Source organism: Astyanax mexicanus, unplaced genomic scaffold (assembly GCF_023375975.1).
Source record: "Astyanax mexicanus isolate ESR-SI-001 unplaced genomic scaffold, AstMex3_surface scaffold_31, whole genome shotgun sequence".
NCBI lineage: Eukaryota > Metazoa > Chordata > Actinopteri > Characiformes > Acestrorhamphidae > Astyanax > Astyanax mexicanus.
The window spans coordinates 1662193-1678277 of NW_026040041.1; the positions used below are offsets into that span (position 1 = coordinate 1662193).

A 16085-nucleotide genomic window follows, 5' to 3' on the forward strand; every position below is an offset into this window, starting at 1 on the left:
AAAATCTTATAAGTGTTGGTTATAAATATATATTAATATATAATTTCACCCTGCATTAGAGTTTTTGCACAGCTCTTTTAAAGGTAAAGTACCTCTGATATTAAAACACCTAATTTGCAATATAATAAAAGTCCTCCAGATAGTAACAGAAGAAGAATTGAGAAAACAAGGCTGAAGAGTTGTTTTTATGAACAGTGATTTTATTGAAACCAGAGCAACGTTTACTTCTTCTTGGACACACCGACGGTACGTCCACGACGACCGGTGGTCTTGGTGTGCTGACCGCGCACACGCAGACTGAAAAACACAAATAAAATATATATTATATATATATATCAGTACAGAACAAAACATACAAAAACAGACTTTCCTACAAATCTACATCCTCATATTCAGTGTTTGTCTTTCTTTAATATATTTTACACATTATACATTATTATTAAACCTGTTATTCTGTAATAAACAGTAAAGTAAGTGTTATTCCTCCACATTAATCCCCTGATCTAACTGCTCTAAATTCATGTATAAAAGTAAAAAGCTAAAGATGTGATTAATACCTCAAATTTAAATCAGAAGCATAAACTGGCCTTAAATTCAGTCGTACTAAAAATAAGCCATAATCTCATTTAAACACAAAACCTAAAGCAGAACTCAGGAACTCCATATTTATCAGCTTTAGTGTTGATAAACTAAAACACCCCAGATGTTCAGTTATTCTGTTTCTGATAAACTGCAGGAGGTGCTCATTTTCTGCACTTTTCCCTGAAATATAATTCAGGATCTACCAGATAATCGATATCTAACACATAAAATTAATTTTACTCCCACCATTGATGCACAGTCTACATTATTAAGACACGTTGTATTATTGACTTCTGTCCAAATTTGGAAAATTATGATCCACAGAATCAACCAGATAAAAAACCCACATATATCACTTTAAAAACAGCCCTTACATTGTATCAGTACAGAACAATTCCTCTAAAAATGCAGTAAAACTGCAGAAACAGCTTAATACACCAACCAAGCACACCCCAGCTTCAGATCTCAGTCAGATCCTCATTTAAAGTAATTATCTGATATTACTGAGTCTGATTTCACTGTGCATCACTATATATTACATATAAAACACAGGGCTGCAGGAAACAGCACATCTAATCAAAAGCTACCAGATATCAGTGACCCAACAGGTCATCATATTAATATGTTCATAATAAATCTTTAAATTAAAATCTGTGCTGAAACTGAACAAAAACATTTATCACCACAGGTTCCCATTATTTTTGCCACTGTCACCATAAAAGAACAATTTAAATATTTCAAGCATCCCAGCTGGTCACCAAAAACAACATTATTCAGCATAAATTTCACCGGGAATGAACAATAAAATTGGAATTATGATCAAAATCAGGCAGTAACTGCTTTTATTTATGAATAAATACTAGCTACATTTTTAAAAGAAACTTTATGTATTATATGCTGACGCTGGCTGCTCTAATATATAATTATTTAAGCCAATTTTATTTTATTTGTTTCTATAGACTTGATTTATTTTAACTGCTTTCAAAAAAATATATATACTACTTAAGTAGAAACCTTCAATTTTATTGTTTGTTTGTATACAGCTGTTTTAAAGCTGAAATATAAAAAAATGTACAGATGTTCCAATAATTTAAAAAATGTTATATCAGGGTGTGTAATCTCTATAAAATAGAAATAAGCCCAGAATTCTGACTTTTTCAGACAAACACTGATCGTTTTTTTGTTGCCCTTTTTGGCCAAATAACTTTGGTTGCCAGATATTCACTGCACCTCTAAAACAAATGATTAGGCCATTTAAATCTGTGTGATAGATACTGTAAGATAAATAACTTTCAGAAGCGATATATTTCAAGCCTTTCTCACCCCCAGAAGTGTCTGAGACCACGGTGAGCCCTGATCTTCTTCAGCCTCTCCAGATCTTCTCTCAGCTTATTATCCAGACCGTTGGCCAGGACCTTCACACACACAGTAAACACAAATACAGTAAAAACAGTGAATCACCTGCTACATTTAAGCTTTTTAACTAATTATATACATATTAAGAAGTTATCAGAAAGAGTATTAAAGCTTAAATGAGTAAAACTGACGCTCTGCTAGATTTGCTTATCCTGTACTACTCTCAAACTGGAGAATAATCCTAATTAAAACTGCGTTAAAGCATAATATTCATCATTAATTGAGAAATAAAACAGTGTGCATTTTACACTGTTTATACACAAAAAAAACATAAGGCCTATCTTTACAGGATTAGTTTCTCAGGGGGTTCTGGGTTTTTTTATTCTCTGTGATTTTATTCCTGTCCAGAACGATCATGTAGGTGTTTTTCTCAGACGTCCTCTGAGAAATAAATTACAGGCTGAATTATCTACTGTTTTTCTCTGAACTCCGTGCTCCTCCGGTAATTTTAGTCCTGTCCGGACGCACATCTGAGTTTCGTCTCCTCGCCTTTAATAAAATAGCTTTTTGTCCACTGCTGCGCACCGTAATTACACTTTGGGGGTGCCGCGGTTTCCACGGAGATCCACGTTTAAAAAAAAAAAAACACAATAGTGAGTGGAAATGGAGGAGCTACTGAACTCCGTGATGAGGTCATGTGACCGAGAAAAAAAATAGCCTAAAAACTCCTGATCCTCCTGTTTTTACAATTGCAGTCCAGATGCAGGAGTTTTAACACTAAAGAGTAGAAGTGAAATTTCACAGAAACTAATCCCGTCTGGATCGGGATTGAGTCTAATTTATTACTGTACTGTAATTACTGTAATTGTAAGCAGAGTACACTGTTTTACCCCTAATATTAACACTGCATTATGATAGTCCTAATTCTAATCTAATACAGTAAGTGTTTTTACTGCATTAAGTCAGCTGAACGTACCTGGCTGTATTTGCCATCTTTAATGTCCTTCTGCCTGTTCAGGAACCAGTCTGGGATTTTGTACTGGCGAGGATTCTGCATAATGGTCACCACCCGCTCAACCTGCACACAAACCAAGAATTATAAAGCATTAATAACACTGAATCTCACTTATTTACACACTTTTATAAAAAATTTTATATATTAATACAATTTATTTTTGATTTTCTTCCACCCATTTCAGCTGTAGATCCCTTCATCACTAGTGATGCCCCAACACAGTTTAGCATGACTGCATAAATCAAACTTTAAAACTTCAAACTATATATTTCATAGCACAGATAACCTTAACTAAGATTAAATAAGGCTACATTCACATTATAAGCCACGTTGCTCAGATCCGGTTCACATTCAGTGTAAATGTAAGTGATCTGTATCTGTGTGTAATGTGAACACAGAATCTGTTCCTGAAACACTGCCTCACATGCTGCACGTTGATACCTGTATAAACGCCTCATTCTTCACCAACAACAAAAACCCTCATATTAGAGAGAGGAGAGACTCGTATCTTTATAAAGGGAAATGGATGAGTTAGCAGATCATATGTGGAGCATCTTTTGCTGGAGTGGAGAAACAGTAAACAGCTGCTCTGAAGTTCATGCTCAGCTCCAGGAGGTGAAAAAAGGTCAGGCGGTTTGCTTTTGCTGTTTTTTTACAGCTATAGCTGCACAGCTGCACCAAGAGATAGAGTGCGGGTACGAGAGAGAAGCACGTAGCGCTAATGCTAATGCGTAAAAGCTTTACAAAAAAGACGCATGAATTCTGTATGATTTGACCGTTTACATTCATGTTGCATGTCTGTGGATCGCATACATATCTGTTTTAGGAACACATATGAAAGTGAGACTCAAAACAGATTTGAAAAAAAAAATCTGATTTGGCGTGTTCACACAGCTATGAAAAAATCAGATCTGAGCCACATTGAGCAAAAAAAAAAAAAATCAGATTTAAGTCACTTCAACCTGATAATGTGAACATAGCCTTAGATAGTTTTGAGACACTTTATAATTAATGATTGTGTCTAAACTCGAAAACAAATATTCTCCAACTTTTGCATCCTTTCATAATAAATCACAGTATAAACATGACTAGTTCTCCTCAAAGTTACTAGGTGTTAACTAACTCCTCAAACAACTTTCTAAATGTGAAAGAAATCATGATTAAATACAAAATAAAAGTCCTTCAGCTTCATCTTTCACACAATGGGCTTGCAGAAGAGGTGATTACTCCATAGCTCTGTAATAACTAGCTCTATTTAAACTGACCAATTTATACACCCTATTTCATTAAAAACAAATTTACCAAATGTACCATTTATGATACAGTGATTCTCGATATATTATAATACAGTTCTCTACCGCAGGTTTATTAACCCTATTCAACATTAGATTATAGCGCCACCATGTGGAGTAATGAAGCAGTAATTTAGGTAAATCTAGTGGGGAGTTTAGCACTCCTGTTTCAACACAAACTTTAATATCAGACTCCAAATTAAATCTGTATGATATATCGTGATGTATATATCGCCCCACCCCCAGTGCTGACTGAGGGCAGACTGACTGAGGGCAGACTGACTGAGGGCAGACTGACTGAGGGCAGACTGACTGAGGGCAGACTGACTCAGGGCAGACTGACTCAGGGCAGACTGACTCAGGGCAGACTGACTCAGGGCAGACTGACTCAGGGCAGACTGACTCAGGGCAGACTGACTCAGGGCAGACTGACTCAGGGCAGACTGACTCAGGGCAGACTGACTCAGGGCAGACTGACTCAGGGCAGACTGACTCAGGGCAGACTGACTCAGGGCAGACTGACTCAGGGCAGACTGACTCAGGGCAGACTGACTCAGGGCAGACTGACTCAGGGCAGACTGACTCAGGGCAGACTGACTCAGGGCAGACTGAATGAAGCTGTGGGTGATTAATGTACCTCGTCTTCAGTGAGCTCTCCAGCCCTCTTGTTGAGGTCGATGTCTGCCTTCCTCAGAACGACGTGGGCATATCGCCTACCAACACCCTGAAAACACACATTTACATACTATTAATAAACTAAAAACCAGATTAAAACACTATAAAACACCACATCACACTGATTATCTATTATTCTTTACAGCATCTGTGTTACTCAAGAGGATAAAACACCTAAATAATCAAATTCCAAAAATTATGGATTCATTGGTGTCAGATTCACACAATTTATCAGTATTCTTTTCCGCAGGTTTATTAAGAGTTTACAGCACCCATGTTTTAATAAATAAATGCAATATATACACGCATCAATAATATATTGCAATATTGATATTTAGGGCTGAAGCTAAACAAAATTTAACAACCCTAAATTAAGAATTTTAAAGAAAAAGCACTAGCAAAACAAAACTAAGCACTATTTAACCTTGAACATCCCAGCAGGTTATGCGTGGATCTATAAATCAAAAACTACATTGTTTGATATATATAATGAGTAAGTGAACAAGTCTGTATTTTGCCAAATAATTGTGGTTGCCAAATATGTCGGCTTCTCCACTAAAACAAATTAAACAAAGCAATTACAATCTGTCTTTGGTAGATAGTCAAAGTAAAAATAAGAAAAGTTTGACTTTTCTTTAGTTTAAAGCAGTAAAGAAGCTCCAGAATGTTATTAAATTAGCACAACTGGAAATGTGATTATAATCGATGCAGAGATGAACAGCGAATCAGCTCTCGCTCCAGCTCACCTTGATGGCGGTGATGGCAAAGGCGATCTTCCTCCTACCATCGATGTTCGTGTTCAGAACACGAAGAATGTGCTGGAACTTCTCGGGGATCACGAGAGACTGAAAAAGACACGCACAGAAATAAACAGAGGAGAAATTAGACCTAAATAAACAAAATATCTACACCAAATTAAACTAGTCACTCACAAAGATACAGCCATCATAAGCTTCAGCAACTTCTCTGCAAGATGATGTCAATTTATATCCACTTAAACTATCCACTCCAACTTACATTTTACACAGAATTGACACAGTGTAAAGCGTATATATTTTTCCCTCTCAATTTAAGGTGGAACCCACAATTCCTGAACACCAATCTACAATAGCCTAACAGCTATAATACACATCAGTACAGGTTATACACATTTATATAAAGCACACAGAACTAGTTATCACTGTTTATAACTCAAATTAAAGACTAAATATCCAAATGATCACAGAACATAGTCCTAGATCACCTCTCCCCAACTATCCTGCACATCTTAATGTTTACCAGCAGATCTTTCCTCGAAAACTTATAAAACTGGCTTCTTTTCGAACTATTCATTCCACCTTAAATTTTACATTATCCACAGATATCTTACGCAGTTTTAGCTCAGTTTAAGGTGGAATCCACAATTCAAAGACTTTAAGGCAGACAGCATTCTCTATATTAGATTGAAAGCTATTTAAAAACACACCTGATCCACAAAGCTCATTACACAAATAAAATTTCAGATAATTATAGCGTATTAGAGCAAAACCACAGAACAATGTGCAGAATAGGGATCCTCCAGAATCAGAACTGTAAGATTACAGCAAATCTTTCTTCTAAAACTGTAAAAAACTTGCTCCTTAAAGGACTAACTCTTCCCAATTTAATTGTACATTATGCACGGTTGTCTTGCGCATGCACTTTTTGAAAAATCTAAGGTGGAAATGAAGCTTTTTCCTCTAAAACTAAAAAAAAAAAAAACAGATTCTATTGGTTTCACCTTAAATTTTACACTACCCACAGTTATCCTACACACGCCTGCATATGCAGTTTTTGCTTAATTTTAGGTGGAATGCACAATTCCAGAACATTAAGTGCTCCTAATTCCTGCACATCTTAGTGTTTACCTGCCAATTTTAATGTAAACCAGCAGATGATCTCAAAAACCCCTCTTTCACAACAATCTGTTCCACCTTAAACTTTACATTAGACAATTGTTTGATACAGCTCTGTGAGAAATTTAAGGTGGAACAGCAAAAACTCATCTTTTCTGGGGCTATTCGTTCCACCTTAAATTTTACACTACCCACAGTTATCCCACGCATGCCTGAATATATATGTTTCAGCTCAATTTAAGGTGGAATGGACAATTCCAGATCATACAGTATAATAGCCCGCTCTACATTAGCTTTATAGCTATGATACACATCATAACAGGTTATGTATGTTTATTTAAAGCGCATAAGAAGCGTTATTAGAGTTTATAAGTCTGATTAAAGACTAGAATCCTCCTTAATTACAGTTTAAAGCTGATTAGCTGCAGTTCAGCCAATCTCTGAACTACAGACTACAGCGATATGTTAGCGCCGGGCTAACAATATAATTTATCGCCTTAAAAAGCATTTACTTACCCCAAATATCCATCCGAAACGATTTATTACATTCTCTACCCCGCAGATCTGCCCTGTAACAGGGCATAAACGCCGCGGCGGGGTAGATGTTCAAAGATTTAAAATAAAACTCAGAGCAGCGCTCCAACACTCACCATCTTGGCGCTGGATCCGCGGCGAAAGGAAGGAGCCAAGATCCCGCGAGAACTTCAGCGAGATTTCTACAGGAAGTGAGTCTGCTCAGCTCTAAATAAAAGTCCCCACATTTATGAAAAATCATAAATATAAATAGATGAATTAAATAATTATTATGACAAATAATAAAATAAATAGTTGATATAGAAAAACAACTTTATTGTAATAAAAAAATGTAATCTTATTTTCAAATAGTTAAAATATGATATGATGAAAAATCTATTCATGAGGAAATAATATTGAAAAATTTAATAATACATAATAAATTATAAAATATACACCAGTGATAGCAATGTTGAAAATAATACAATAAATAGTCGCAAAAAAAGGAAGGAAGCGAGATCTCAATAAAAGTCCCCGATTTAAAAAAAAAAAAAAAAAAAAAAATATATATATATATATATATATATATATATATATATATATATATATATATATATATATATATAATAGACAATAAAGAATATTACTGCACAAAATAATAGTGATAAACATAATTCTGACAAATTATAAAAAAAATTGATAAAGAAAAAAACATCGTTGTAATAAGAGTTAATAAAAAATAAAATTTAATAAAAAAATATTATTAATAATATAATAATACATAGTAGAGTATACGAAACACCAGTGATAGTGATAAAAATAATGCGGACAAATAATAAAATGGAATGACCCATAAATAAAAAAATGTATAAATAAATATATATAAATACATACATGTATTTATATTGTAAATGTATTAATTATAGATGTATTAATGTATCTATATAATTATTTATGCGTGGATTAATTAATTTATTTATGTATTTATTGATCCATTAATTATTCCTTTAATTATTTTTTCATTTACTTGTATATTTCTTTATTTATTCTTCTAACATTTTTTTCCATTTCCTCCATAACGGGGTGGTAAGTTGTAGGTTTTTTTATGTGAGTTGTAGTTTTTAATGTGGGATTTGTAGTTTTTTTATACGGTGAGTTGTAGATTTTTTTATTGTGAAATGTAGTTTTTTTTATAACTGTTGAAGTTTTTTTTATCAGAGTTGTAGTTGTTTTTAACGGGAGTTGTAGTTTTTTTATAGAAGTTGCAGTTTTTTTACGGTGAGTTGTAGTGTTTCTGGGAGTTGTAGTTTTCAGTGTGTCAGTAGTAATGGCGGAGGTGTTGGTCTCCGGCGGGGCTGCGGCTGATTTAACCCCGGCGGGCGGAACCGGGAGCGCCGCTATGGCTTATCTGCAGGAGGAGGTACCGGCTGGTTAATGTTAGCGGGGGGTTTCGGGTCGGTACCGCGCTGTGGGCGGGTGTTCGGGGGTTCGGGGGATCGGTACCGGAGTGCTGACGGGGTTCTGGCGGCGGTTTGGTCTGAGCTGGGCTTCAGTACAGCGGGTTTATAACTGATACTGATCTGTATTACTGTTATAAACTCAGTTAATAACCCTACTTATTATTGATTATTGATTTATAGCGTTTATTCCGCTGTAAAAGAGCTGTTATAGCGAATCAATCTATTACACTGCATCATTAGCCTAGCTGTGTTTTGGCCTACAAACGCCCTTCATAATAAAAGCCCTCATAATATAAGGCATCATAATTTCTCTGTATCCCACTTATGTTATTAGATTAACCATGGAGACAATAGATTCATATTTATTTGTCTGCTCCAGACAGTCCTAATCTATTGGCAAAACTGAAAAATACAGAAATAAACAAGCTGTGTGTGTATTTGCACATCTATGTCAGCAATGGGCGCAACCAAATAAACTGAATAATGATTTCCACTAGTGGTGGGCGATATGGCCCTAAAATAATATCATGATATTTCAACAATACACTACTGCCAAAAAATGAAAATTAAATGTTATTATTGCATGCAATATGATATGTGATTATATAACTGAGATATTAAAAAAATACAATAAATTTTCATTAGATTTGTAACAGAAGTCAGTGATCATGATACTAATAATATTAATGCACTCCAAATATCTTCATATATCCAGGATTAAAGTAAAAGAAATCTCTAGTCTCTAGTAGATATATAGTGGGAAATAAGAACAGTGTTATTTTTTCTTTTGATAAAGACAGTATAAAAGTAGAACCCTGATGTGATAATTAGGGGTGGGTGATATGGCGCCATATTTCAGGATATAATATCATAGTTCACAATGGTGGCGATATTATTGGGTACGATACGATCTAGCACACCCCTAATAGAGAGAGATTAGATTTGTGAATCTTATATACGTGTATAAATGCAGTATCTGGTTTAATGAGCTGATGTACTGAGTTGTGTTGTTTTTATTCTGACTGTATCAGAAGCCGGACTCTGATCTGGTTCCAGCTCTGAATCTGGGGGATCTGGATATAACCACTGATGAGTTCATCCTGGACGAGGTGGACAGTAAGTAGCTGCTTATCCAGCTGTTTCACAGTAAAACTACTTTTAAATCCCAGATCAAGGGTGTTGTGCTGAAATTCGACTCCCCTTGGTGATGTGCAGAAACGTGAGTCTGTATCTACTGTAACTGTAGCTTATTTATCATAATAATAATAAAATTATAAACTTTATTCATAAAGCATACAGAAAGGTAATCAGAATAAAAAGGAAAAAAACATGATAAAAGTAAAGTAAAATTAACAATTAACATAAAACAATAAAAAATAACATAAAATAATTAAAATAGGAAAATTTTAAAAAGGGCAAATATAATACTGGATCACAAAAAAGGCCAAAAATGCTGGATCTTATGGAACGATGGATGGATGGATGGATGGATGGATGGATGGATGGATGGATGGATGGATGGATGGATGGATGGATGGATGGAGACGAAAGACTGGAATGATAGATAGATAGATAGATAGATAGATAGATAGATAGATAGATAGATAGATAGATAGATAGATAGATAGATAGATAGATAGATAGATACTTTATTTATCCTGAAGGAAATTTAGGCATGCAGCAACACAATACAATAAGAAACATACTCAGACAAATCAAAACACAAGAATAGAAAATATATAAGGCTATAAAAAAAAAAACTAACTATACAAGGTAAGGATCTATCTGTAAACGGAGCAGTGCAGTAGATGTTGCTAATGGTCATAAATAATTAAATAATTAACAGAGTAAAGTGCAATGACATCGATTACGAAAGTGACTGTTGTGACATAGAAATATAATATAATATAAGTATGCATACGTTACAAGACTCTAAAAAGAGAATGTGATAATGTGAATACCCAATCATGAGTAAAGTGTACTTGAACGTAAGCGAGGTTGGGGAAGTGTTAATGTAAATAATTAAGTGGTTGAGTAATAATGTTCATGTGGTGTGACTGGGTTAAACTCAGTCGTCAGCAGCATCCCGTCCCCGATGGGAGGAGTTAAAGAGTCTGATGGCTCTGGGGATGAAGGATTTTCTGAGTCTGTCTGTTGTGCAGCTCTGTGACAGCAGTCTGCCACTGAACACACTCCTCTGCTTCATGATGGTGGTGTGAAGTGGGTGACTATCATTGTTCATGATAGAAAGCAGTTTATCCAAAGTCCTTCTCTCAGCTATTGTAACCAGAGAGTCCAGCTCCATTCCAACCCCTGCCCCGCCCTCCTGACCAGCTCGTTCAACCGCGATGCATCTCTCCTCTTCATGTTGCCTCCATAACTATAAATATATAACATAACTATATAACTGAAACTCTTGTGGCTGAATGCAGTTAAATCCTCACAGCAGTGTTTCACCTCCAGAATCAAGTAGACATTCTTCTCTGGACAGTAGAAACAGGATAAACTCTTTTTTAGTATGCATGATTTCAGATAGATAAATGGATGATGGATGGATGGATGGATGGATAGACTGATGGATGGATTGATGGAAGGATAAATTGGTGGATACATTTATGGATCCATAGAGGCATAGATGGGTGGATGGATTTATGGATGAATGGGTGGGTGGATGGATAAACGGATGGATACATAGATGGATGGATAAATTAATCGATGGGTGGATGGATCAATTGGTGGATGAATTTATGGATCCATAGAGGGATGGATACACGGATGGATTTATGGATAGATAGACAGACAGATATATAGATAGATAGACAGTCAGACAGACGGTGTGTGATGTTGAGTGTCTGGTGTTAATGTTGGTGTAATAAACCTGTATGTGTTTATTTGTGATCAGTTCATATTCAGGCTAATCTGGAGGATGAACTGGTGCAGGAGGCTCTGAAAACGGTGAGATTGTTTATTATGTATTGATTATGCATTGATGATGTATTAATGTGATTATTGATCTATTGGTAAATGTGTTGTATTGATTGTGGGCGGGATCTGTGCAGGGGGTGGATCTGAGACAGTACTCTAAACAGGTGGAGGCGGAGCTACAGCGTATTGAACAGGCCTCCATCAAAGACTGTATCCTTATCAGATCATTATAACCCCTTATCATCTACATCGACCAATCACAACACCAGGACCAGCTCATTCCTTATTCCTACACCCGTTATTCTAACCTCTCTCTGCATACTTTATTATTATCCTCTGATTGGCTGATTTATGCCTCTGAAATTACCCAAAGGACACATGTAGCCTAGCCTAGCCTAGCCTAGCTTATTGTAGCACTGTAGCAAATAATTTGTTATTGTTTGTATTGTTTTGTGATTATTATATTATATGTCTGGATCTGATTTTCTGTGATTTACTGTGAAGTTCTTGAGCTCAGTTTAATCAGATATTAAAGAGAGTCAGAACATCGCATCTCTCCACAACCAGATCACCGCCTGCGACTCCATACTGGAGGTGAGTTCAGACCAATCACACGCTGACCTCAGCTGTCTGTCTATCCCCCTGTCTATCTGTCTATCTGTATACAGGTGCATCAGTTTAAAATGTTTTATATAGATGTATTACACACAGAGTGATCTATGAGATGCAGATTTCATTTTCCAGCAGGACTTGGCACACTGCCCACACTGCCAAAAGTACCAATTGCTCTTATAATATAATATTCTAATTTTCTGGTACACTGATTTTTTGGGGGGTTTTCATTGGCTGTAAGCCATAGTAAAAATAATTTTTTGAGATGCACCTGTATTTTTAAGGAAAGCACCTAAAATGAAAGGTTTTGGTCAAATGCTGAATACTGAACTGTTTCTTAAACTGAATTCAGTGATTATTTAAGTACAAATATGCATTTTAATGAAAAAAACTTTTACAGAACTATAATTTGAAAATGTTTAGTATCTATCCATCCATTTACATACAAATATCTTTTATTATTTTTATTTTTTTCTGTAAGTGCTGGTATTTTCTTTTGGAAAGTTAGTTATTGTTATATTTGGCGTTATGTACTACGTGTGTAGACGCAGAATTCCGATTTCATTTTTTTCCAAACATTTTGATGATCTCCAGAACTATTTTTATGGAAGGTGTGTCCCGTCACATCTGCACTATAAAACATATAATTTCAGAAAAAGAACTGAATCATGCTGAATGATGTAAAACATGGGGGTGGTAGTGTTATGATGATCTGTAATAGTAATAATAACTTGCTGTAATTGATGGAAGCAGGAATTCTGCTGTTTTTATCAGAAAATCCTGAAGGAGAATCAGTTCCTTACTGACCTCAAGCTCAGGAGTACTTGGGTTCTGCAGCAGGACAATGACCCAAAACTCACAAACACAAAGTTCACCTCTCTCTCTCTCTTTCTCTGTCTCTCTCTCTGTCTGTCTCTCTCTCTCTCTCTCTCTCTCTCTCTCTCTCTCTGTCTCTCTGTCTCTCTCTCTGTCTGTCTCTCTCTCTCTGTCTCTCTCTCTCTCTCTCTGTCTCTCTCTCCCTCTCTCTCTCTCTGTCTCTCTGTCTCTCTCTCTGTCTGTCTCTCTCTCTCTGTCTCTCTCTCTCTCTCTCTGTCTCTCTCTCTCTCTCTCTCTCTCCCTGTCTCTCTCTCTCTCTCTCTCTCTCTCTCTCTCTCTCTCTCCCTGTCTCTCTCTCTCTCTCTCTCTCTGTCTCTCTCTCTGTCTCTCTCTCTCTCTGTCTCTCTCTCTCTCTCTCTGTCTCTCTCCCTGTCTCTCTCCCTGTCTCTCTCTCTCTGTAGAGGATGGAGGAGATGCTGAGTGGGTTTCAGAGTGATCTGTCGTCTATCAGCAGTGAGATTCAGACTCTGCAGCAGCAGTCGGTCAGTATGAACATCAGGCTGAAGAACAGGCAGGCGGTGCGCAGTCAGCTCAGTCAGCTGGTGGACGAGCTGGTGGTCCCCAGCACCATGATCTCGTACGTTCCTCTGGTTTTACTGCATTTATATCCTTTATTCGCTACCTGATAGTCTGATGGTTTACGTCACACGTGTCAAACTCAAGCTCTCGCGGCCAAATGTGGCTCAACACCTCCTTTAAATGTGCTGGAAAGATCTTAGTAGAGGTGTAACGATACGTGTATTCTTTATGAACTCTCTCTTTCTCTCTCTATTTCTATCTCTCTGTCTCTGACTCTAATGAGGATAGAAATAGGAGTGGTAGACCCCGATGCACAACTGTGCAAGAAGATAAATATCTTAGGATTCAAGCCTCTTTTCAGTATATCAAATGTTTTGATCAAAGTTAATGTTATAATTTGTTTCAATAGTTTGATCATTGATTGATGGAGTTTGTGGATTTTATAACACAAAATATTAAAAGGATTTACGTTATAAAAGAGCCACAAGCAAACATATTTCTTTAATTCAACTGTAATGTAATCAGAGTTATTTAACATTAATTAACATTAAGGAGTAGTTACATGAATTTTATATTACATTTTATCACATGTATAAGTTACATCTGGTCCTTTGAGGACGGGCGTTTTGCTGATGTGTCTCTCGCTGTGATGTTTATGTGATGTTGGTGATTTCAGGGTGATTCTGGACAGTCCGGTGACGGAGCAGGAGTTTCTGGAGCAGCTTCATGAACTCAACAACAAAATCAACTTCGCTAAAGAGCTGAGCTTCAGAGAGACGCTGGCCTGCTCTGACATCCAGGACATCGTCGACCGCCTCAAGATCAAGGTTAACATTAGCGTTAATCATGTTAATATATCATATATATGAATATATGAACATCACTGGAGGGGTTATGGTGGTGATGATCCTCCTGTAGCTTACGGACATTAAATATTTAAAGGGATTTTATATTTAGATTTAAATTGTCAATATAAACATATACAATAATATGTATTTAATGTAATTGGCATGAAAACACACTCAGAACACACTCAGTTATTTTAATTTACTTTTAATATATGTGTTTGATTTGCAGGCTGTCAGTAAGATCCGTGAGTTCATCCTGCAGAAGATCTACTCCTTCAGAAAGCCCATGACCAACTACCAAATCCCCCAGAACACACTACTCAAATACAGGTACAGGATCAAAATGACCAGAAAATAACAATTTATTATCAATATATTGTTGTTTAATTCAAATGAAAGACTACTTAATATGATATATGTGCAAAGAGACTGAAAATATCTCCCTTCAGAAAGCAGCACAAACTGACTTTAACAAAGAAAGAAATAGGAGTGGTAGACCCCGATGCACAACTGTGCAAAAAGATAAATATCTTAGGATTCGGGGATTCAAGGAGACTTTATTGTCATTAGCATTACATTTGGTATATGAGGTGGAACGAAATTGTATTCTCACAGTCTAGTTCCACCCAAAGTGCAATTATTTTGTAAGATAAAATAAATTAAGTAAGAATAAAATATAAAATAGATAATAAAATACATACATATGATATAAATATGAGCTTACAGTTTGAGAGAAAGATGTCTCACAGTTTGATAATTGAGTAAATGGATCCTATAAAACACCAATTTCATGGCAGAATTACCAAGAAAAAGCCATATATCACACTGGCTTAAAGAAAAAGACTTTATTGGAAAACTGGTAGATTGCTTTTGTGGACAGATTAACCCAAGTTTCGGGTCTTTAGATCAAACAAAAGAACATTTATGAAGCACAGGAACAAAAAAAGATGTATGATCAATGCTTAATGCAATCTGTGAAGCATGGTGGAGGTGGATGCATGAAGCATGATGGTCTGGAGATACTTTGAAGGTGGTAAAATAGGACATTTATATAGATTGAAAAGGACCTTGTAAAAATAAAATCTTCCACAAGGTTTTGCAACACCATGCACATTCTTGTGGACTGATTGGTGCCAGTTTCATCCATGTCCTGTTTAATTACGATATTTCCTAACTCGTTTAGGAACGTTTCTTTCCATTGAAAACGAGAATGTTTCACAGTGATCCAATAACAATCAGCCTGTATTTATTGCTCTGTTACCTGCAGGTTCTTCTACCAGTTCCTGCTGGCGAATGAAAGGACAGTAGCCAAGGAGATCAGAGACGAGTATGTGGACACCATGAGTAAGATCTACTTCTGCTACTTCAAATCCTACAGCAGCAGACTCCTCAAAGTTCAGGTGAGGAACGTTTTGGGCATCATTTATTTACCCATATCTGAATACAGTGATGTGCAAAAGTATTCAGTATTCAGTACTATATCAGTACTTAGTTGTGTTATCTTTCACTGCAATTACAGCTTTGATCATCTAGAGACT

General features: G+C 36.1%; 2 protein-coding genes across 2 annotated transcripts in view; one reads left to right on the forward strand and one right to left on the reverse strand.

Annotated features, from left to right (window-relative positions):
• Window positions 1-179: 179 nt before the first annotated feature.
• Window positions 180-7532, reverse strand: LOC103029244 (40S ribosomal protein S18). Its single transcript, XM_015602862.3, has 6 exons — window positions 7445-7532; window positions 5667-5765; window positions 4883-4969; window positions 2915-3016; window positions 1906-1997; window positions 180-297 (listed from the first exon to the last, which is right to left on the reverse strand). The coding sequence occupies exons 1-6, from the start codon at window positions 7445-7447 to the stop codon at window positions 222-224; spliced, it is 459 nt and encodes a 152-aa protein (XP_015458348.1). The 5' UTR covers window positions 7448-7532; the 3' UTR covers window positions 180-221.
• A 1093-nt stretch (window positions 7533-8625) lies between these two features.
• vps52 (VPS52 subunit of GARP complex) overlaps window positions 8626-16085 on the forward strand; it is a 30442-nt gene continuing 22982 nt past the window's right edge. The window contains 9 exon segments of the mRNA XM_049472912.1: window positions 8626-8727; window positions 9799-9883; window positions 11670-11722; window positions 11827-11902; window positions 12219-12286; window positions 13582-13757; window positions 14376-14526; window positions 14777-14877; window positions 15815-15947. Coding sequence (XP_049328869.1) covers window positions 8635-8727; window positions 9799-9883; window positions 11670-11722; window positions 11827-11902; window positions 12219-12286; window positions 13582-13757; window positions 14376-14526; window positions 14777-14877; window positions 15815-15947 — 936 coding nt within the window. The 5' untranslated portion in view covers window positions 8626-8634.

Bases quoted from the DNA above. Each gene is read 5' to 3' on its own strand.
- LOC103029244 (XM_015602862.3), bottom strand. The intron at 1,998-2,914 runs GTACGTTCAGCT...GTGTGTGTGAAG, and splicing joins AAGATGGCAAATACAGCCAG to GTCCTGGCCAACGGTCTGGA. The intron at 298-1,905 runs GTGAGAAAGGCT...TGTGTTTTTCAG, and splicing joins GGTCTCAGACACTTCTGGGG to TCTGCGTGTGCGCGGTCAGC.